This window comes from Balaenoptera borealis, assembly GCF_965194805.1.
Source record: "Balaenoptera borealis genome assembly, chromosome: 5".
NCBI lineage: Eukaryota > Metazoa > Chordata > Mammalia > Artiodactyla > Balaenopteridae > Balaenoptera > Balaenoptera borealis.
The window spans coordinates 94,421,463-94,446,095 of NC_138862.1; the positions used below are offsets into that span (position 1 = coordinate 94,421,463).

Sequence of the window (24,633 nt, forward strand, 5' to 3'; positions counted from 1 at the left end):
ATTCTTATTTGCTCATGGAGATTTTGTCCTAAGCATCTGTTCAGTTCTCTGTACAAGGCAGAGTCCTGCCCGGCAGAGGGCAGGACTGCAGCACGTTGGGGATGGCAGGTGTGGTGCAGAGCTGTCATTCTTCCCATATTCTTGGAGGTAATAGTAGAGGCAGCTGCATGGGGAAGTCAGGAGGTGCTGGCTCTGATCCCAATTCTGCCACCAGGTTCAAAAATGTTCCTGGGATTCACTTCTTCTAAACAGTACAACTAGAAGGTATTTTCTAAGGAAGGATCTCCCTGCCAACAATGTAAGCCAAAAGCCCAGGAAAAAAGAGACTCATGTACAAATTTCCCCAAATGCTAGCTTTATATATTTATCATGATTTCTGTTAGTCCATAATTCCTGTTCTTGCCAGTAAGGTCAAGGAGTCTCCAACCAGTAAAATAATGAGTCCGTGAAAAATGCATCCAAAAGCACACAGCACAGTAAGATAAATGGTCTTGTCTGTGAATGAGTATGAATTTAATCTCTAATGAACCTCCCCAAGAGAAGCCTTACCTTCTCTGTCCTTTCTACACTAAGACTCATTTCCAAAAGGACGATCACTTTTTTTCTTCTAAGTCAAACTACTGTGTTTTCCAGGTCCTCCAATGTCAAGTTCAAATGTTATGTTTCAAAAAGCTGTTCCTGATCTTTGCAACCAACCAGTCTCTGCACTTTGTTCCCTATGTCTGCCCCCTTCAAACTCCCAGAGCGCTTTTCTCCAATGGCACTAGTGTTCTATGACTATCTGTAGGTTGATATTATGCTTCTGAAGGGGGAAGCAGGGCCTTGCTTTCATTCTTGAGCTTGGTGTCCCCGAGGACCCACCTCAAACAGTGCCTTCCACACAGCAGGACTCCACTGAGCTCACATGAATCCGAGTACTCGAGTACAGAGCAGAGGCAGAGGTTGGACGGGGTCTCTGTGCTAATGAGAACCAGGTCCCCATAGAAAAGAGCAGGATACTATGATGCATTAAGGGGAAATAACAGAAGTACTTCCACATACACTGGCTTGTGCCTTGGCAGGTATGCACAGGAAGGGGCAGCATGTCTGCTCCATCAGGCTGTCCTGGTTTTATGGTCAGCTCCTACCTCCTTCAGCCGATTCTCTCATTTGAACTTTTGGTAACAGAACTTTCTGTCATTAACTTTTGCTACGCATCTGAATTATTCCTAAATACAGTTCAGCTGCCCATCTTCTGATCGGCCATTTTCAGAGGAAATAAAGTTAGATTCAATAAATACTATGTGAAAGGCTGTATTTCATTTCTGTAGCCAAGAGTGTTCCTGAGCATGGAGTTTTATAAAGAAATCTCCTATTTGCTCTACTTAATTTGATATTATATTGCATTGCCCACAGTTACAGAGCACAATCCCCATCTGTACATCACCACAGCTATTTCAGACTGGTAAACATGTTTGTCCGGATGGTTACTGAATATTTAAAGAGGTTAACATCTTTTCCTGAGTCTTATTTCCCTCTGCACTCGTGACTAATATAACACTATTAAACGGCATGGACTTGAATTTGACCATTTTCTTTTTGGATAATTTCTCTCCATTTTCTGGCTTTATGAAAGAAAAAACACATATATTATCACATGTAGGGAAATCAGGATCACTAGAATGTTAATTTAGAAAATTCCAAATGGAGAATGGAGGGTGCAACTTTGGGTATAAAATGCAGGACCCAAATACCTAGGGAGTCTTTCAACAAGGAGGAAGAGTGCTTCAGAGGACAAATGAACAAGGAAGATTCCATCCCACAACCCAAAGCCATCGAATTTTTGGATGAAGCCTCAGACCCTCACCTCTTGTTTCTGTCCTCCAGCTGCAGTGTGTACACCGTGCCATCAGCCGCGTGCGTCCTGGCGTTACCGTCTCCCCATTTCAGCTTCAGGCTCTGGGGCCCGGCAGCGGCACATTCGAGCCTAGGAGGCAACGGTGGTAACGGCCGAGTTTTTGCTTTAATGAACTGACTAAATGGTCCAGCTCCAATTTCATTTATGGCCTGAATTCTGATCCTGGAAAAAGGAAAAAAAAAAATCACAAAGACTGTTGGTTTAAGAAGCAGTGATTCCTCATTTGAAATAAACATTGTGTGGTGTATTTCTTACTTGCCCCTATAAGCAGTGTCATGGAATAAAGGAAAACAAGTTAAAAATAATTCAAGACAAATAGAGAAATGGGCAGGTCGGAAGACAGATTATCCTCTCCATTCCAAAAAATAGCCCAAAAAACCACATTAGCAAGATATCCCTTAGTTCTTTAATTAAAAGAAAGAAAGAAAGAAAGAAAGAGAAAGAAAGAAAGAAAGAAAGAAAGAAAAAGAATGGCAGAAAAGGGAAGACATACTAAAGACTTTCATATTTTGTTCTAGCCACCCTTCAGCTGCCTCAAAGTCAGTTTTGGAAGTGAGCTATAAAGAATAAATGAAATAGGAAAACAAGAAAGTCTCCTTCAAAGTTCAAAACAAAGGATAACAGCTCTTCAACAGCACATTTTCCCCCCCTTTCTCCAGCCTCACCCAACAACCTCTGCTAGTCCTTAACCAGTGCCATGTGTGCAGGCACTGCTGGTAACAGAGTGTCATTCAGATGTGCAATTATCTTAACTGGATGTTTACTATGTGCAGTGTTATGGGTAATAAAGACATACTAACACTGCTCTCATGGTCTAGGAACTGAAAATCAAACAGTTAAAATGTATATAGAAAAAATTTCCTATTATCATTCCTATTTTTCTTGTTCCTCTACTTCCTTACTAGTTGACTGAAAAACTTCTCCGAGGTCATCACACAACACATTGATGGCACTGCTCCACCTTCATCCTCAACACTCCTTCCCGCAGTGACTGCATGTTATTGAAGCTTGTTTCCTCCTGGCACGGAGTGGCCTGCAGGCCCCTGCAGAGGCCTTTCTCCTCTGCTTCTTGGACCAAAGGTCTCACAGTAGCTCCCACCCCATCCTCTGCTCTTCCTCTCTTCTTCTGTACAATATGGACAGTCCTCTCAATACCCTCAGCATTCCACAGCTTCATCCACTTAAGATCTTCCCCAGGTCTGCCTCTCCTCCATCTCTTCATGCCTCATTACTAGGCCTCTAGTCGAAACTTTCACCCAGATCCCTTGCTAGGTACATAGGCATCTTACTGGGCTGAATGTGCAGTGTGGTGTCACTAGTTCTAAAAATTTCAACATTTAAACTTGATTAGAGTTTTAAACAGTCTTTCAAAACACATGATAATAAAAAATACAGTCAAAGAGAAATTCTCAGGAAACAGATCAGTTTAAAATATTCTTATAATTTAGTTTTATGTACTTCTCACTTACAGCAATTATTGCTTATACCTAAATAGAAAATATCATTTAGGTATTACAATACCTTAATCCATCATATGACCTCAAATTAACCTTAATTCTTCAAATTTAAAATTACATAGTTCAGCAAGTCAATCTAATGACACATCTGTAAGTTGTTAAGGAGAAAAAACAACAATAGATTAATTCCAGGTGAGGTGGAGTAAGCGCACTGCACCCTGTCTCTCCCACTGAATGCAGCTATTAAACCTGGACAAAATAAACAGAGCAGCTATGTAAGAAGTCCAAAAAGGAAATAGTAGCTGAAGGATCTGGGGAAGAATCTGAACTATCACCAAACCAGCAGTGAATTTACCATTTTTCCCCTTCATTACTCACTGGATTAGACTCAACGCAGCCTGAAATCCAGGAACAGACATTTGCATGGGCAGAGAGCGGCCTGGCTCAAAAGAAAGCAAAGAGTCTCTGAATGGTCAGAGTGAATGGGGGAAAATTCCCCCATTCCTCTTTTTTTTTTTTTCTTTTCTACACTGTCTCATTCTCCAATCCTTAGCCAGTTCCATCATATTAACAGCCTAAAGAAGAAAAACCACATGATCATACTCATTGATACAGAAAAAGCATCTAATGAAATCCAACATATATTCATAATAAAAATTCCCAGCAAATTAGGGATAGAAGGGAAATTTCTCAACCCAAAAGGGGCATCTATAGAAATACCTGCAGCTAACATTACACTTAATGGTGAAAGACTAAATGAAAGATCAGAACAAAGCAAGGATGTCTACTCTTACCACTCCTATTTAACGTCAGGTACCAGTCCCAGCCATTGGGGGGGGGGGGGGGCGGAAAAGGCACAGAGATAGGAAATAAAGAAATATACTGCAAGACACTGCTGAGACTATTGAAGACCACCTAAATAGTGAGAGATATACTGTGATCATGAATTGGAAGACTCTACACAGAAAAAATGTCAATTCTTCCAAAATTGGATCTATAGATACAATGCAATTCTAATAAAATTCCAGCAGGATTCTTCTTAGTAGATATAGATAAGTTGATTCTAAAAGTTACGTGGCAAAACAAAGGAACTTAAAATTGCTAACACAAATCTGAAAAATAAGAATAAAGTTGGAAGAATCACACTATCTGATTTAGAACTTACTATAAAGCTTACTATAAAGTAATCAAGATAGTGTGGTATCAGACAGACACAAAGACCAACAGAACCAACACATATATGGCCAACTGATTTTCAAAAATGTGCAGAATTAATTCAACGAAGAAAGAACAGTCTTCTAAGTGGTATTGGAACAACTGGATATCAAAAGGAAAAATAAATCTCAATCTACACCTCAGATCTTATTAAAAAGTTAACTCATGGATCACAGATCTAAGTGTAGAATGTAAAATATAAAACTCTTAAGAAGAAAACAGGAGGAAATATTTCGTACCTAGAATTAAAGACTTTTTAGATATGATGTGAAAAGAATGTATCCAGAATGTATCTAAGACCTTTCAAAACTCAGCAGCAAAACAACACAAAACCACCCAACTAATAAAAAAATGGGCAAAAGACTGGAACAAACATTCCACCAAAGAGGATATACACATGGCAAATATGCACACAAAAAGATGTTTAACATCATTAGCCACTAGGAAAATGCAAATTAAAACTACAATGGGGTAATACTATATCCCTATTAAAATGGCCAAAATAAAAAATGCTTATTAATACCATTCTGGCAAGTATAAGGAACAACTGAAACTCTCCTATTTTGCTGGTGAGAATGCAAAATGGTATAGTTACATTGCAAAACAATTTGCTTACAAAGTTTCTTATAAACTTTAACATACATTTATCATATGACCCAGCAATCACACTTCTTGGACTTTACTCTAGAGGAATTAAAGTTTACATTCACACAAAAACCTGCACATACACGTTTATACCAGCTCTATTCATAATCACCCAAAACTGGATGAATATCTGCCTCACAGTTTGGAATGTAGCAAACACTTATCGCTGATAAAGTACAGCAAAAGTTCCATTACAAAGAGCCTTACTTTTCCCAGATTCTATTAAACTAGGGCTACATCAGGTCTCTTGTAGATAATGCAATGTCAGTCTCTCAACATAGCATTGAAAGACTACAGTAAACTCTTCTTTGCTTCCCAGCATGAGTCTTGTAAAATAGCTGTATGGTATTAAGAGTTTTTTCCCTATGATTTGAAAGGTAAGAAATTTTTCTGCAACTGGAGAGGAAAAATCTTTTTAAAAAGGTGGCCATCATTGTGGTAGAAATTACTACCTTTTTTCCCTACTCAGGAAAAGGGAATTAAGCCAGACTTTAAGTCTCAGTCTTCTTTCAATGGTGTACAAATTTCCTCACCTACAAGGTTTATATCAATGTCTTTCCACTGTCCAGACTGCCATTCCTTCCCTTTATTCTGGGCAGAGGTATACCTAGAGCCCAGAGGCCAAGATGCTTCCTTCCATCTGCTTGCCCATATTCCTCCAGAGCCAAGCTCACCTGTATTCAAGGTGATCCTACTGTTTTGCTCCATGCAGCCTCAACGGCCCTTAGCTACATTAATAAGTAAAAGGAAGGGAGGTAATGGGTTGCTTCAGATTGTTGTTCTGCTCAAGACAAAAAATTATAAGAGATCTGAATCATTTATAAGAATTAGAAATAGTTTATAATACACAAGTATCAAGATGCAGAAAGAAATGTAGATTTAATATTTACTTTCTTTTGTAAATTCATTTTCTTCACAAGGCCTCCCCAGTATTTTGATAGGTACTAGGTTCCTAATATCTGTAGCTCTAGGGTTCTCTGACCTTTTAACTGGGAAGTATTTGGTAGGGCATATCGAATGTTAGCCATACATACATACACATACACACACACATACACACACCAAGAACAAGAATATCATGGTAGCATTTTAACTCTCTTTAGCGGTGAAGCCTTTCTGGCTACTCTGCTCATCACTTTGGTGACCTTGGGGAAAGTATCTTAACACCTTTAAGTAACAGTTTCCTCCTCTATGAAATCGGGTAGTAATATCTTCGCTGCATTTACAAATAGGATTACTTAATTAAGATAAGGAATATGGGAAGTACTTTCTATTTTTAATATTTTATACTTTGCCATACAATCAGAAAAGGATTCAAGGTGGCTAAAAGCACTTTGGTGAACTTTAAAGTGCTACTTTATAGAGTTACTATTTTTATGACTTCTTTTAAGACCGTATTCCTCCCTAGAGCACTGAAGAAAATGCGTTGGGCATCTATAGGAGGGGCACTGTACTGGGCACACAAACGTATATCTTCGTTTTAGTTGTATTACTACCACCACTTCACTTTATTACTTGAGGAATTTGCTGATACGATCTATGTTTTTCCCTCCTCTAAATTATGGTCAAGGACCCAGCAATAGCTAAAAGGACTGCCTTCTCAGAAGGTGAGATAACAGCTTAGAAACAGAAGAAAATGTTAATAACCACTGCAGCAAACAGCACTGAGAACTTGCTCTGTTCAAAGGACTATGCTATGGAGTAGGAACTAGTCCAGTTGTCCCTCAGTACCTGCAGAGGATTGTTCCCAGGACTCCTGTGGACACTAAAATCCATGGATGCTCAAGTCCCATATATAAAATGGCACAGTTCAGTCGGCCCTCTGGACCCGTGGATGCGGTGAGATGAGTGTTTTCTCTTCTATCTATCTATCTATCTATCTATCTATCTATCTATCTATCTATCTATCTATCTAATCTATCATCTATCTATCTAATCTATCATCTATCTATCTATCTAATCTATCTATCATCTATCTAATCTATCATCTATCTATCTATCTATCTATCTATCTATCTATCTATCTATCTATCTATCTAATCTATCATCTATCTATCTAATCTATCATCTATCTATCTATCTAATCTATCATCTATCTAATCTATCATCTATCTATCTATCTATCTATCTATCTATCTATCTATCTAGGCCACACCACGTGCCTCTCGGGATCTTAGTTCCCCGACCAGGGATTGATCCTATGCCCCCTGCAGTGGAAGTGCGGAGCCCTAACCACTGGACTGCCAGGGAAGTCCCTTCTCTTGCTTTTAGAGATGAGGAAACTGCAGTTAAACTCAGGTTAAATAACTCCATCTAACTGATACAGTGGCTACTAGATGCTGAAGTCTAGATTTGATACTGTCTCTAATTTCTACCCCAACCCCACGAGGAAGGAATTACTCTGTTTCACAAGTGCAGGAACTGAGGCCGGCTAGGTTCAGTCATTTGCACTAATCTTCACAGCGGATATAGGTCAGATCTGGGTGTGAACCTGGTCTTTCTAGGCTCAAAGTCTGTGCATTCTGACACACCATTCCCTCCAAGCATAACTTGAGCCAAACACAGCTTCTAATACAACCAAAAGATAATTTTAATTCAAACCACACTTTCAGTTCAACAACTGCCTTTTGCCAATGAAACAGACATTTAGAACAGTCAAATTTATTTGCACATTATTAAAACAACTTTTGGCCTTGGAATGAACTGCCTAGGTTTTAAAACACTTGCTTCAATTTATTCAAATAACAAAATGTGTTTCAGTAAAAATGCATGGAAAACATTTTTCCTTGTAGCTGATGTACTGAACTAATGTTAATCAGTTTTAATGATAAAGTAGCACTCAAAACTGAAATAGAACTGAGGAACTGATCAAATGAGGCCATGTCTTCTAAAAATATTAAGAACTCTTAGTCTAGGAGGCTGAGAAAACTGAACAAGGACTAAGGTAGTTAACATTTCTTTTGTCTTGGGATGAAAAATGCAGTGTGTGAAAATAATTTCCTAATCCCAGTGAGAGCTCACCCAGAACTGATAAAAAAAACAAACAAACTGGGGCTTCCCTGGTGGTGTAGTGGTTGAGAATCCGCCTGCCACTGCAGGGGACACAGGTTCAAGCCCTGGTCTGGGAAGATCCCACATGCCGCGAGGCAACTGGGCCCGTGAGCCACAACTACTGAGCCTGCGCGTCTGGAGCCTGTGCTCCGCAACAAGAGAGGCCGCGATAGTGAGAGGCCCGCGCACCGCGATGAAGAGTGGCCCCAGCTCTCCACAACTAGAGAAAGCCCTCGCACAGAAACAAACACCCAACACAGCCAAAAATAAATAAATAAATTTATAAAAAAACAAAAAAAAACCAAACAACAAACACTAACCTGAGGAACAATTCTAAAAATTCCCCTCAGAAAAAAATGATTTTCAAGTTTTATTAGTCTATCCCAAACCCAAACTTGAGACATTTTCTCTTTAACTGAAGTAACATGTTAATCTTGACATTTAGATAGGATCTGCATTTTTTTTTTTTTTAACATGCAATGTATATCATTTTCTGAAATCTTCAGCTCTGCAAAGTACAAGGGAAATGGAATTTTGCTTTCCAATTCAGGGAAATGACTTAACTCTGAGAAGCTTTATCTTGGCCGGACTAATGTGAAAAATCTCTTTAAGTATCTAGAAGTCTGCAATATCCATCAATACACTGATAATACTGATTAAATAAATTAAGAAGTATATTCTTTATAAATTTTGATTGAAAATCCACTATTAAAATATCTTCTAATTTTAGATGCCAAATACATTACTGCTTCAGAAGATCATAGCCTAACATAATGCACTTTACACACTCTCTCTCTCAAATGACACTATGTATGCTAAAAGAAGAATGACTTTGAAAACTGGGGAAGGTGACTTCTCAATCACAATTAGCCGTCCCAGTACTCGGGAGGCCTCGAGTGAGGGGACAGTGAGGACAGCACCCCCCTTCCTCCATGAAGAGTTGGGGTAAGAGAGGCCTAAGAAGCAAAAGGTGGGCTTTTTACCCCACCAATCTACCTAATCATCCAATTAAGAAGAGAAAAATATGAAGGAGTAGTATCATCTTCAGATAACTTCTGAGGAAATAATAAATAGTAGCTTAAATACAGAAAACCTCTTTAGGGGAAAAGACGTGTTCAGAGTAAAGTTACTCGGAGAAGGGTCCCTGGAAGGGTAACCTTAGCTAGCTCAGGGTCATCCCTCCCTTCAACCAAGCTACTTCTGACTGCTCCTCAGAGACCAGTGCCACATTCCGTCTCCAGGCACTTAGACTTGCTTTTCTTTGTGCCCTGTCTTGACAGGAAAGAAACCTTAAATGTCTCCTGTGGCTTAAAGGATAATGCCAGATTCCCACACACATTTCTACCTGTAATCTGGTCATAACCCACCTGCCAGCTCCTTTCTTCTCTACCCTACCAGGCATTAGCAACAGATAATTTATTGAGTGCTTACTTACCAGGTGTCAGGTCCCACAGAAGGTGCCTGAAGTCTAAAACATGACAACCCTATTATGTAAAGTAATTATCCCCATTTTACAGATCAGAAAACTGAGGTACAGAGAGCCTAAATAGCTTGCCAGAGGTCACAGAGGCACCAAGTGAGAGACTCAGGATTGATGTCAAGGCTATCTGACTCCAGTCCACTACTTTTGAACTACTTAGAACTTGTCTCTTTATAAAGCCCACTTCATCTTGTTAGAATGAAATGATTTATGATTCACTTCTTGACAGGTTTATGTAGTGCTTGACATATACTAAGGACTCAACAAATGTTATTTTCATCCCCATTTTACCTAGCAAAAACAGCACAGCAAACAAATCTACCTTAAGTTTTAGTTATTTGACAGCTCAATATGAGTCAGACATATAATGAGGTTGCCAAAAAAAGTAATCTTAGGCAACCTTACTAACTGCTCAATATGGAGAACAAGGAAGGTGACAGTCTTGCTCTGCTCTGAGCCAGCCAGACAGTTCCTGGAGGTCAGGGTACTACTCATTCAAGAGGCCATCAAGAAACAGAAATCACCCGATGAAGAGGATTGAGGGGGTTATAGAAAACCCATGCCAGTGAAGACAGATCTGAATGAAGTGAAGATGGTTAAGTAGGAGACAGCTGAAATAATAAGATAATGATGTCTAGGCCCTAGGAGTGGGGCTCAGACTTCTTTTGCAAAACCTCTCCAGGTGATTCCTAAATACATTAGCATTCCAGAATCATTGCTCTAGGGTAGAGTTCTCAAACTTTTAACATGCATCAGAATTTCCTGCAGGGCTAATTAAAGCAAGGAGTGCTGGGCCCCAACCCGAGGGTTTCTGATTTGCAGGCCTCCAGTAGGGCCTGATACATTGCATTTTAATAAGTTTCTAGGTCATGCTGATGCTGCTGGCCCAGGAACCATGCTGTGAATATCACTGCTCTAGGGGAGAGCCCTGGATCAACTGAGTAGATTTCAGCTATAGAGAGGTTTTGACAAAATATAAGGGAAACTCTGTAGAAACAGAGTTGTCCACGGCTGGAATGCACTGCCTGGCGAGTAGAAGCTGAAAGCACTGCTCCATCACTGGAGATGCGCACGCCAGGGTGCTGGGAGGGGGTGACACCAGGCAATCTTGTCTCAGCTCACAAAGCCTATGGGTCCCTGTGGCAGGAAGCATGCAAAGGAAAGCTACGTCTCTGTTTTCAATAACATTTTTTTCTCTGCAAACCAAAACACAAACTCAGTTCTAAGCTTAAAAGTAATGTCTTTAAAAATATCATTGTAATTCCAACCAAATTCCATACAGGGTGTCAGCAAGCCAGTGGATAGTTTGGCAAGCACCAGTGGAGAAGGGATGGATCCATTTTTCTGTCAGTAGGTTTGCTGGAGAGGTGCACATTTCTGTCCCAGCAAGACAGAGAAAGAATAAACTCCGTGTGAGAACAACGTGTAACTGCTAAAGGTTAAAAACAACAACAACAACAACAACAAAAAAAACCCAAAAGAAACAAGCCCCGTTGCCGCTTAAAATGTTTCATTCCACATTTTTATCTAGAACATCATGATCTGTTCACTTATATTTTAACCAATTTATGGGACAAAAAAAGGTGAGGTAAAAGTTGATTGGACTAAAATTATACCCTTAGTTCCCTGAAATACTCATTTTGTATTTCACCACAATTACTGCAATTGTGTTTTTGAAACATAAAAGAACAAGACTATGGGTTGACTGGAGTTCTACTATAGAGAATCCAATTAGGTACTATAGAAATAAAATTCCTTAAGTTGGACAAAGATGACCTTAAATATGAAACATCCAATTTATTTACTGATTGGCCAGCAAATACTCTGGCTAAATCTTTTTTTTTTTTTTTTTTTTTGCCAAGAACACAATATGACTTAGGGCCAAAGATCTGTCTTTTCTAAAGCTGTACATTTTTCATGCAATCTGTCTAAAATGGTGTCTTCCAAGCTACCCTGGAAGGTTAAGAGGTGACATCCTCCCAATGTGACTTTCCACGTTCAGCTCAATATAGCTAGCCTTGCATATTAACACTGAAATGAATTATTTATGCTACATCCATTAAATGCTTTTAAAATAGATTCTTGAGGTTTCACTATCCAAATCTAAGCTCTGTACATTACTAAACCATTTCATCTTCTCCAAAACAGAATTAATCTCTGAGGTACTTTTTAACATGTCTTTAATCAACCACTTATGTGGAAGATATTCTTGATAATTTCCACTGTAACTGGCATTTCATCAATAAGCAAAGATCCCCTACGTCAGTTCCTTCATTTGAGCTTTTGACCTCTAGATTTCTTTCTTGAAGTCATTCAACTATATGTTGACTAATAAACATCAGCGTTCCTCCAATATCAACCTTCTAAAACCCGTAAAGTTTTATAATCATTTAAGCCACCTTTAAGGTATGCATAATGGCAGGAAGAAGCAAAATTCTCAGCCTGACACCTTGCCCTAAAAGCCCTTTTGTGATTTCTGACCCGAATGTTCAGAGGACTGACCTGAGGATCTGAGTCCAGTCTGCGTAGACATGGGGTGGATCACACTGGACAAAAGACCTTTCAGTGAGCCCTGAGCCACTGGCTTCTTCATAGGTTTTCTGGCCTGAGGAATCCAAGTCAGGCAATGTTCTGGACATGCAGTCTCTTAGAAACAGCTAGGGGATGACATTCACTTGGTCATTTTCCCCCAGAGATACACCTCATGGTCAGGTCTCCTTAAAGCATCATCACTGGGGAATGTCCCTGAGGTCAAGTTCTGGGTTTAATTCATCTCTGGATTTCCTCAGCACCTGATTAGAGTGCTCTGGACACAATGGTCAGTCAGTATTTGGTTAGCAATCAAAGGTGGTGGCTGGTTTTCTGAGACTGGCTACAATGCTAAAAATGAAAAAATGCCCTTGGCCTGCCTCTTCATCTATATTAAGTCATACCGCCTTTATTCAGTTTCTAACTTGATTCCCACTTCAAACCATCCTGACCATTCTGAACCCTGGGTCTTCCTCTTTGAAATGCCAACAGGATTCTGTACAGTGTTATTTTCAGCCTGGGAGGTCACAAACATCTGCTATCTTAGGTTGCTGTTAAGTGTCCCCCAACTCCCTGAGTGCTCTGAGGGCAAGGATAGTGTTTATCACTATTTCATAGACCCTCAGTGCATAAGTACTGCGCCCCAGAGATTTCTTAAAAGAAGGAAAGACTAAACAAAAAACTGTCACTGTTTTGAAAAGCAAAATGAATACACTTATATGCATCATTCACAAAAGACTTGGTAAGAGAGGGAAAGTAGAAATAACATGCTTAGGCAGGATGGAACTTTAGTATCTTACAGCTGTTAAGCTGGTTTCTTTCTTCAGTTTCTGGGGATAAAAAAAGGTAGTCTATTAGATTATAACATTAGAAAACACTGCAGAAAAAAAATAAGTGAAATGATAAACCCTTTTCTAGCAGTGAGTTTACCTGCCTGCCCTTCATTCCCCCTGCCCTACCCCAAGAAGAACTAGTTTTCCAGGGTGAAGATCTTGGTGATGATGAAAATTACAATACATGTTTACTGTGCGCTTGCTATCTACTGCTGGGCTCTATACAAGCATTTAATATTTGTTTGCTTACTCCTTACAACATGCTTTTGAGGTAAGTAATCTTGTTCTCCTCACCCTGTGGAAGCAGCTGGGACACTGAGAGGTTAAGTAACTTGCCCAAAGACACAGCTAAGGACCTGTATCTGAATCTGTGCTCTACTTCACCTCCTTGAGAAGCCGTTTAATCTGACAAAGGGCACTGGACTAACCAGATGGTTCCTGCACTCCTCTAACACTAATCCTAAACTTCTGTTTTGGTCTCCCAGCTATGGCACCCTGGGGACAGAGTTAAATGACTTGAAATCTTAAGAGGCTATGTTGAGAAAAAGGTGTGTGAGAAGAGGAAGGTAAGGTGCTGGCTCCCTGACAGGAACTCTGGGGAAAAGGAAGAATGCAAGTGGTAACTGAGTTTTGCTGGGTGGAGTGTGATGTGATGTCTTTTCTCTGGCCCCTCGTGAAATCCTGGGTAAAAGCTCCATCACAAACGCTCTGTAACAGTGTGTCTGCTTTGGGGGATCAGAAGAATGGCAGAGCCCTGCTTCAGAGGTGGACCAAGTACATGCTGGGGACAGAAGGTGTCCACAGCGTGATGAGTCACAGTAAAAACACGAAGAAAAGTAGTTTATCAAAAAACCAACAAGGGGCTTCCCTGGTGGTGCAGTGGTTGAGAATCCGCCTGCCAATGCAGGGGACACGGGTTCGAGCCCTGGTCTGGGAAGATCCCACATGCCGCGGAGCAACTGGGCCCGTGAGCCACAACTACTGAGCCTGCGCGTCTGGAGCCTGTGCTCCGCAACAAGAGAGGCCGCGATAGTGGGAGGCACGTGCACCGCGATGAAGAGTGGCCCCCACTTGCCGCAACTAGAGGAAGCCCTCGCACAGAAACGAAGACCCAACACACCCAAAAATAAATAAATAAATAAGTAAATTTATTTAAAAAAAAAAAAACCAACAAGGAGGAATTGATTTGAAATGGTAGGTGAAATTCCCCCTCAAGGGTTAGGATTTGTATCAATTTATAACCGACTCATAAAGTAAAAAGTAGTACAAGTTTTTAAGCTATATTAGCATTTAGTACTCAAATATATTAAGAGTGACTAGAATTCACCCATTTGGCCTTTAGGACCTGAAGGGTCTGTAGCCCCAAGTGCTGAGGTGTCCATGCAGCTTTATTTCAACTTTCCTGCACTCACCGGTAGGTGGTTTCCGGAAGGAGATCTTTCATAACGTGGGTGGTGGTATTGCCCACGGTGATGCTAGTGTCCCCAAGATCAATATTATAAGCAAGGATTTCAGATCCATTATTGCACGGTTCTTCCCAGTTCAGTACAAGGCACACAGAAGGCGGATCAGGATAGGCATTGAGGGTCTCCTCCTCCAGGACACACAGAGTGGAGACAGGGTCAGGGGCAGATGCTGGTGTCTGGCAAAGGACAAGCTCACTGTACGGTCCTGCTCCAGCTTGATTAACAGCCTGAAAAACAGAATAGCGAGACAAAGTCCACATTACCCCATGAGCACATTCTAATGCCTCCACATTAGGCGTTAAATAAATCTAAAGTAACATACGATTACTGCTAGAAATGTAGGTAGAAATAAATCCTCCACAATGTTCATGTTAATACCACTTTCTAAAAAATACCAATCATATCTTCTCTGCTAATAAGAGAGAACATCGCCATCACCGTTTCTTATGAAAAATAGCTTTAAAATAACACTTTATATTTGCATAGCCCACTTCAGTTTATGTATTGTCTTATGCAATCTTCACAATAACCATCTGAGGTAGATAATATATGGCAGGTATTCTTATCTGCCTTTCACAGAGGAGGGAACTCAAAGTCAAATTAAGAACTCAGGCCCCAGATTTAGATGCCAAGCTGGGACCAAAATTCAGTAATCTGACTTTCAACTCAAGTGCTGCTCTGGAAGAGCTATAGGAATTTTAGAAAAGATACCTACTGTTTTCCATGTGAATGCTAAATTCATATCTGGAGTCATTGCTCAGCCCTCATCTGACTTTACCTGAGCGTCACCGCTGACAACTGATCACTCACTGCTTTCAAATCCTCACTCACTCGGTCTCTGGGACCGTCTTCTTGTTTCTATTTTGCTGCTGCCGCTGCTTCTCAATCACCTCTCCTGGCTGCTACTCATTACCGGGATCTTTCAGCACTGGAGGGCACCAGGCCTTGGGCCTTGCACACCTCTGTCATCTCTGCTTAAACTCCGGGATATCTCATCTTGTCGCAGGGAAATATAATGCCATTTATATCCTACTCCCAAATTTATTTGTGTAGCTCAGACCTCTGCCCTGAATGCGAGGCGAGTGTATTCAACTGCCTACTGAATAGTTCCACTTAAATGTCAAATAGGCATCTCAAACCTAAGTGTCTGTACAGCTCTAAGACTCCACCCCATCCCTGCTCGTCAAAAACCCCACTGTACCTCCTGTGGTTTTCCCCATCCTTCAGGCTGTTCAAGTCATATCTCTGAGTCAGTGCTGGACATCTTTCTTCCTCTCATACCCCTGCAAAAAGCATCAGCACATCCTTTCCCAACCTAGTCCAACTACACTCTTTCATATCTGGTTGCTGTAATGACCTCCTAACTGGTACCTGTGTCAGCCCTTGCCCCACAGTCTGTATTCACTGTCCCTTCAATGGCCTCTCACCGGATACAGAATAACCTCTGAAGTCCTCACAACTGCCTATAAGACCCTATCTAATCTGCTCACCGCCACCACCTTCCCAAAGAGCCCAGGACCACTCTGCCTTCATCGTCTACTACCCTCCCTCTCACTCCCTCTGCTCCAGCTACACTGGCCTCCTTGCTGTTCCACAGGGACACTAAATTTGCTCTCACCTCAGGGTCTTTGCAACTTGCTGCCCTTTCTGTCCACAGAGCTTTTCCCCAGACATCTACACAGCCCATTCAATCGTATTCTCAGGCTTCTCTCGAGTGTTGCCTTTTCAGGGAGACCTCTTTGAACACCATATTAAAACTTATAGTCACCCCTACCCCAACTCCCGTGACCCTCCTCATTTCTTATTTCTCTTCTCTGCTTTTATTTTCATCATAGCGTTTGTCACCAGAATAGTATATATTTCATTTAATTACTCCCTTGATTAGAATGTAAGTTCCACAAGGGCAAGGCTCTCGGGTTCACTGCTGTAGCCCTGGCAACTAGAACAGTACCTGACACAGAGTGTGTGATCAATAAATGTTATTAACAATATTTTTTTCCTTATAAGAACATTTGGGGACTTCCCTGGTGACGCAGTGGTTAAGAACCCGCCTGCCAATGAAGGGGACACGGGTTCGATCCCTGGTCCGGGAAGATCCCACATGCCATGGAGCAACTAAGTCTGTGAGCCACAACTACTGAGCCTGTGCTCTAAAGCCCGCGAGCCACAACTACTGAGCCCACGTGCCACAACTATTGAAGCCCGCGCGCCTAGAGCCCGAGCTCTGCAACAAGAGAAGCCACTGCACCACAACAAAGAGTAGCCCCCGCTCGCCCCACGCGCAGCAACAAAGACCCAACGCAGCCAAAAAAAAAAAAAAATTGGCAACCTCCTTACAAAAAAATGAAGGTGAAGTACTCTAAAATCTCGTTTACTTCATGGGAGAGCTGATGAGGACAAATTATAATACAAAAGGAAAGTAGTCTGATCTCTTAAATCAAAGGTTCACTATAATGCCTGTGTATCAGTTAATTTCAAAGAAGCAAGCTAAGAGCATTCATTTGCTATCAAATCACTTTTGAAACCTTTCTGTAATATTTTTTTACATCAAGTCCCATTTCATGACAACACCAACTTTCTTTCTGGTAAAATTTTTATGTCACAAATTAAGAGTACAGTAAGTCCCCTACATATGAATGAGTTCTGTTCCGAGAGTGCGTTCATAAGTCCAATTTGTTCGTAAGTCCAACAAAGTTAGCCTAGGTACCCAACTAACACAATTGGCTATATAGTACTGTACTGTAATAGCTTTATAATACTTTTCACACAAATAATACATAGAAAACAAACAAACACAAAAAATAAAGAAAACATTTTTAATCTTACAGTACAGTACCTTGAAAAGTACAGTAGTACAGTACAACAGCTGGCATACAGGGGCTGGCATCGAGTGAACAGGCAAGAGGAGTTACTGACTGGAGGAGGGAGAGGAGGTGGGAGATGGTAGAGCTGAAGGATCGTCAGCAACAGGAGACGGAGGGCAAGCTGCAATTTCACGTGAACTAACTTACGTGACTGGACATGGGAACGCACGTTCGCAACTTTGAAAGTTAGCAACTTGAAGTTTCGTATGTAGGGGACTTACTGTATATATTTAGAGATTTTATTTTTGGATACAAATTTATCACAGGGGCAGAAAAATAAGACACTGTGGAGCCAACTTTCATATCAACTAAGGCTTTAATCACCATGTAACAGAAGGAAAAGAACATGGCTTTTAGAGTTGGAGCTTTGTTCACATCTGGATTCCATTATTTACTAACTGTGTGATCTTAGGCAAATTAACATCTCTGTTTCCTCAGATGTAGAATGGGGATAGTAACATATAATTCATAGAGTTATTGTAAAGATTAAATTTGTTAACATGTCAAATCCTGGCAGAGTATATCAGGCCAGCTATCAGTGCTTCACTTCCCTCCTTCTCCCTGGGAAAATCAAGAACAAAATAGCAATAGCAATTTTCCTAAATCTTCCTAAACCTATTTTCTTAAAACAAAACAACAACGAAATACTTTATTTTGAACTAATTTTAGACTTACAGAAAAGTTGCAAAAATAGTGCAGAGAAATTTCCATATAATCTCTCACCTTGTTTCCCCTAATATTAATACCTTACATAAGTATAAAACAATGATCAAAACCAGAAGATTAACATTGGTACAACGGTATTAACGCTGTACAGACCTTATGTAGTTAGATTCAAATCTTACCAATTTCCGATAATGTTCTTTCTCTATTCCAGGATCCTGCCTAGTTTTGTTCTATGGAAAATGCTTTCTAGAGTTATACCACTTATTATATTACCAGTTTACAAAGGAAACAATTCAAAAGAATCTTAGTAAAATATAAGAGTATGTCTATAATATACAATATGCTTCATGTGAATAGAATTACTTGGGTACATGGTAATTAAAATATTCAAACAAGAAATGTTCCACCCAATTTTTATAAAACACAGTATAGGTATCACAGTGATTTAATTTTTAAGGCACCAAATAGTCAAAAGAATATTCATCTTTGGGCTTCCCTGGTGGCGCAGTGGTTGAGAATCTGCCTGCTAATGTAGCGGACACGGGTTAGAGCCCTGGTCTGGGAAGATCCCACATGCCGCAGAGCAACTAAGCCCATGTGCCACAATTACTGAGCCTGCGCGTCTGGAGCCTGTGCTCTGCAACAAGAGAGCCCGTGATAGTGAGAGGCCCGCGCACCGCGATGAAGAGTGGCCCCCACTTGCCGCAACTAGAGGAAGCCCTCGCACAGAAATGAAGACCCAATACAGCCCAATAAATTAAAAAAAAAAAAAAAAAAAAGAATATTCATCTTTAACCTGACTTTGTAGTAATGTCAAATGAAAATAATTCAGATTTGGTCTATAGGTATCAAGAAATCAATACAGGTTGGGGAGACCCCTTTCCTGGCAATACTTCTTTAGCATAGCAATGGCCTTGAAAGTGCTATCCCCTTCATAGGGTCTGACTCATTTTATGACAATTAAGTATAGACACTTGAAAATATTTACTATTGTTGACAGGGAGGCAAGATTATTATGCAGGCTCTATTCTTACCAATGTATCTTTTAAAATGCAGTTTGGGGAAGTTAATGCTAAGTGACAACATATACCCGGAAAGGAAGAAAAGGAAGTAGAATATTTTAAAGAGACACCAAAACTCGTAAAGCAGATTGAAGTTGTTTCCTGTGATGGCAGACAGTTTTTATTTATATGCTGCCTTGTTCTGAAAACAGGAGCGTAGCTCATAATTTAACCTCTTCCCAATGACTCAGCATCGCTGTTAGAAAGGTCAGATAACGTGCTATGACCCTGACTCACTGATGAATGGTTAATTACATCCCAGGCCCTCCGTTCTAGAAGGAAGGTGTGTATAATGAAAGAGTTTAGCCAGAAATGTTTATGACAAAACAGACTTCAGAATTCAACAGAACAGCTTCAGTTGATCTGGAAAGTTAACTTAAGAAGGGAATATTTTCTCCAAAGAGGCCCGAGGCCAGAGACACTGAGAGTAGATGGGCTTGTAATAAGCAATATGATCCATGACTTAAATCAGGTGGAAACCTAAATCTGGCATCTTTGCTTCTTTATCTATTTAAATCTAAACATGTATGAAGAAAGAATTCTTCAAGGTCAAGAACCACAACTGATTAATCTTTGTATCTCTCCTTTTGATCATCGGGATCATCCTTTGATTCTGGCACAAAGTGGTGCTCAAGAAATGTTACCGAACAAATGGAAAGAAATGAACAAAGAACCCTGTTTTCTCAGGACAATATGGTTTTTCAAAGGAAAAAAAAATATTTACCCAAATCAATAAAATGAAAGTAAACCCATGATTATTGTCACTCTTAGGGGTTAGGCTAGGAGCCAATTATTCTTCATGTTATTCTATTTGGACACCCAAGCGTAAGCTTACCGATAAACCAGCCTTGTTAATGGTCACTGGGAAGTGGGAGGTGGGTCCTAACGATTGAATGCAGACTGGTTCTAACTACCCTAGTGTTTGTTTTTGGCTCCATTTAACATCTGGAATGGGAAGTTTTAAGTGTTTTTTGCCTTTTGTCTAAGTGGCTTTCCCACCGAAATGTGCATCTCAGAAAATTCAGACAGAAGGCATCTTCCCTAAGGAGCTGTGCCACCTTTGCCTTGGACTCGGTCCTTTATTCAGTGAATTAACCAGCAAGCAAGATGCAAGCGTGGTGAGAAGTACAGTGGAGATGATTCTGGTTTTGTTCCTACTTTTTAGGACCTCTTAGAGAAGCAAAAATTAACTGTAAAATACCAAAACAATTACATTTATTTTTATTTAAAAGAACTCTTTTTTTCCATATCGCCCCTCCTGATGGCCTCCATCACGAACGTCTGAGTAAGTTTCCCAAAGAGTCTATCATGGAACACCAGTATTTGTGAGAAATGTCCGGACGGTGTCAGCCTACCTGTAACCTACAGCAATACTGCGCAGCAGGCAACAGATCCCTCATTTCAAAGCCGGCGTCTGTCCCATGATAAATGAGTTCTAAGGATTCTTCATCTTCTCCCCACTCCAACCTGTACTCTGAGATATCAGCACCAGAGCTTTCAGGACTCTGGAAAACAGAAATTTAAGTGGTTAATTTCACTGAGAGGAAAATCCTATGATGTTTGTGTTCAATTAACGAAACTGAGAAAGAGAGCAACATGCCTTAGGATATTTCAAATACATGAAAAGAAAAGCATGAAAAAGATACTCAATTTCCTCTCAATTCTGACAAGTGGTAAAATTTCCATAACTCTTGGCAAGCGCCAAGGCAGATGACTGTGTAAAACCTATATGTGAACTTAAGCTTTGTGGGTCCCTCATAACTTGCACTGGGGGGCAGATAAAGTAGAAGAAACAAACTGATGCAGAACACGTGCCTGACTTACCTCCCAACTCACTAGGACACATCCATCAGGCGTAAAAGAGATACAAGGTGCTTTGCACTGTCCAGGAGGCCCTGCGGCAGTGGTAATTTCTGAGACATCAGAATAGGGACCATACTGAAAGAGAAAGACACATGCGTGCTTGCAGGGGTGTGTGTGTGCGCGCGCGCGTGTGCATACAACACAAGCTTATAACCAAACAAGGGCTAGGCTAATGCCATCATCAATACAACTGATTAAAAGTATTACCTAATGGTGTTCACTTTCAGTTGAATATGTAGGTTTTCTTCTAACATACATTCCCTAAGTAGTAAATGTCTATTTTATATATATATATATATATTTATTTTTTTTAATTCAAAAGGATTAGAAAGTTGGTTTACTAAACATTTTTGCTGTGACCTAAGAAACAAAAAATGCTGACTTTTGCTACATCACAGCATTCTGCTTTAATTTCTCGGAAGGCTTCAAAGAAAACTAAGTCAGATGCACACTGAAGTTTAATTTTTAATGCATAAAAATCTTCGTGGAATTGTTGGTTATCAAATTTTGAGTATTTCTTCTAGTTACTGGTATTTTCCATTTGAAAACCAATGGCCCTGTTAATGTTTTCTCAGCACGTCTCCCACCATCTCAACTACTTTAAGGTTTACACTGCACTCCTCTCTTCCACCACCATCAGTGACCACACTGCTCAGAGCCAACCACCGCTACAGATTTAAAACACGTCGAGAGAACCATCACCACCATGTTAACAGTGGGATATGTGATACTTCAATGAGTTGGGGCAAAGAGTAAAGTAATTTTCAGGTTAATGAAGTATGTGACTATGTTTTTCAAAATGGAAAAAAAAGATTAAAAAAAAAACCTAAAAACCTTTCACATTTTCTAACAATATAACCTGCAAATATACTGGGGGTGGGGGAGAAGCTCTCTGAAGTGGACCACAGAAGGTGATTATGAGTCAAATATAAGGTTAACTTCCAATACAACAGAATTTAAAAACAAGGCTGAAGATACTTTCTTTATATGATAAATTAGTGAAAGGAGAGAGAAAGTAAAACTCAAGTCAGCCCAGTTGCACGTTTATCTTTATCATGGCAGAAATCCTCTGAAAAATTGATGGGGAGAAGCACCAGATCAACAGTAAAATCGGATTTCTTCTGCAGCATCAGTGATCATCACCATCCATCCTCTTTTTACTTATAAAAGTTTGGGTGCATAGGCTTTCTTATCTTCTCACCAATACATTTTTATTGTCTAGTTTTGTTTGCGTGTGTGTGTGTGTGTGTGTGTGTTTTAATTTAAATACCTGTATCTGAAATTCTTTCCTAATGGGCAATTAGAAGAAATCCAGCTCCTGTTAAAGGTCTGTGATCATACTTCAGACCAAATGTTTTCATAGTCAGCGTGGCTAACACGAAACGGACTAAAGACAAACATACTTTGCTTCTGAAAGGCGTGAACAGGACCACCGAGAACTAGAAGAGTCATTGTCAACTTCTTGTCACTGTCAGTGGGCTTTCTTACTTGTAAAAATCTCATCAATTAATTACATCTATTTATCTGCATGGAGTGCATCTATACACACCACTGGCACTCTGTGGGGCTTTAGCAGTGGTTTGCTCTACCCACACCCTTCTACCTTCTTTTATGTTTCTGCCCATCTTTGACACACCAAAAAGCCCTGTAGTTTCTGGGTCACTTCACTCTCATTATGAATTGCCCCCCAATCCATATCACTCTGCGATTAAAAAAAACAAAAACCAATCACCTTTGTGGATATAATATAGACATACTCTTCCAATCTCTAACAGCCCACCTCGACAACTTCAGATGGAGTAGTAAGAAGGACCAGAGTGTTCTACAGTTTTCACTTGAAATAAACAAAAAAAAAATATACTGGCCTCCCTAGCCTCTACCCCAGTCCAGTTTTAAAAACTGACCTAAGACATTGCTGGGTAATTTAGACAATATGATAAAGAAATATTATGTAGTCCTAGTTTCCCATAACTGATTTATACAGTCGATGAGAAAATAGGAAATTATTTTAAAAACTACCAAAAGCATCTAAAGGGTGATGTCGTTATTAACCTTGAACTCTACCTTAATAGAATGATATGAGGACAAAAGAAACAAAATTTCCAATGTTGGGTCTACATGAAATCAAAACAGTATATCTTCAGAAATTAGATTTTACATACACTTCTTTAATGGTTGTCAAGGTTGGACAGATACTGCTAAGGATTTTAGGAGGGTAGAAACGGAAGTGCCGGGACCCTACATTTCCGTTACGGTGTATAAGCGTGTACTCACCCCTCCATCATTCAGAGCTCTCACCCTGAAGCGATACATGGTTCCGGGAAGCAGGTTGCCAACGGTGCACTCAAGCTCGGGCCCGTGGTACACCTCCGAAGCTACATCCTCAGGTTCCGTCATCTCCACGCTGTACTCCGAGACCTCACAGCCACTTTCAGAGGCAGGAACATCTGGGAAAGGAGAATGTTTTTCATATCAGAACACTTTTGTGTTTCCAGTTGACCCTATCACACCTCACTTTCCACAAGGTTTGCAAAATATCATGTAGGTGGCCTGTCCTCGATATTTACAGAAGAACCCCATTCCAAAAAAAAGATATACAGAAGAAAGTTTCTGAATGACGTTACCCATACTTTCCAAAGCAAGTACGTTTAATGATATTAACAAAATTCCAAAACCGTAGAACTTTTAGGCAATTCCTTTCTATTCTAATGCCAGGTAAACACAAGAGATAGAGGGGAGAAAATCTTCTCCTTAACTTGAAACCAAAGGACACATTAAATCAAGTTAGAGGACCCAAAACCGGCACAATATTTTATTTTAGGCATAAGTGATGGGGAACAAGAGTCTGACAGCATTTTGCAGGTTTATATTTGCAGTTTTACAGGCTTGTAAATTGTTGACCCGACAGGAAATGCTAATACAGTTTGAGTCGATACAGTAAAACACCAGGACCCACACATAACAAGGCAGCAAAGATGAGGAGGAATTAGATGTTACCTGATGAACTATTTCTTGGTTTAACCTCTAAATTAAGCACAACTTTTATTTTATGAATAAAGCTGAAAAATTCCTGAAAAGACTGGCTGCTCTGAAACATCTTCTAGAAAAGTGCCCTCTGAGGGTAGAGGATGAACAGCACGTGTGGCACCATCAGGAATAGGAGGGTGAGTGACAACGCGGGGAGAATACAAACCCAAGCCCATGTACATTGAACAGAATATGGGCATTTTCAATAGAAACAAATATGGTTTTCAGAAGGAAGTCCTGGAACTTGATTACAAAGCATTAAGTCTTAAACTCAATCTCCACTTGTCCAAACTGGCAACGTGAAGACGTGTTCACTCACCCCACTCTAAGTGGACTTCTTTGTGTTTTGGTCTACCCAAAACCCTCGGTGGGCGACACTGACCTGGTGCAATGCTTAGTGTGCGAACAGGGAGACTTTCAGAACACTGCAGGAGAAATACAGGAGAGAATCATCTCTTAGTTACTTCGAATTTATTAGAGCTCTATATACCAAGCAAATTCCACCCCATACCTGCAAATGCTACCAAAGAGGGTTACACATTGAATGTTTACACTTTTTATGCAATAAGATCTTCGTCT

General features: G+C 40.2%; 1 protein-coding gene across 4 annotated transcripts in view; it reads right to left on the reverse strand.

Moving 5' to 3' along the window:
• Positions 1 to 24,633, reverse strand: part of FNDC3B (fibronectin type III domain containing 3B) — a 350,826-nt gene that overhangs the window by 26,228 nt on the left and 299,965 nt on the right. For all 4 annotated transcript variants that reach the window (XM_082393898.1, XM_082393896.1, XM_082393895.1 and 1 more), the window contains 6 exons: positions 24,374 to 24,479; positions 23,302 to 23,474; positions 20,989 to 21,102; positions 20,520 to 20,669; positions 14,520 to 14,800; positions 1,847 to 2,059 (listed from right to left, as the gene is read on the reverse strand). In XM_082393898.1, the coding sequence (XP_082250024.1) occupies positions 1,847 to 2,059; positions 14,520 to 14,800; positions 20,520 to 20,669; positions 20,989 to 21,102; positions 23,302 to 23,474; positions 24,374 to 24,479 (1,037 nt within the window). The remainder of the gene's footprint in view (positions 1 to 1,846; positions 2,060 to 14,519; positions 14,801 to 20,519; positions 20,670 to 20,988; positions 21,103 to 23,301; positions 23,475 to 24,373; positions 24,480 to 24,633) is intronic.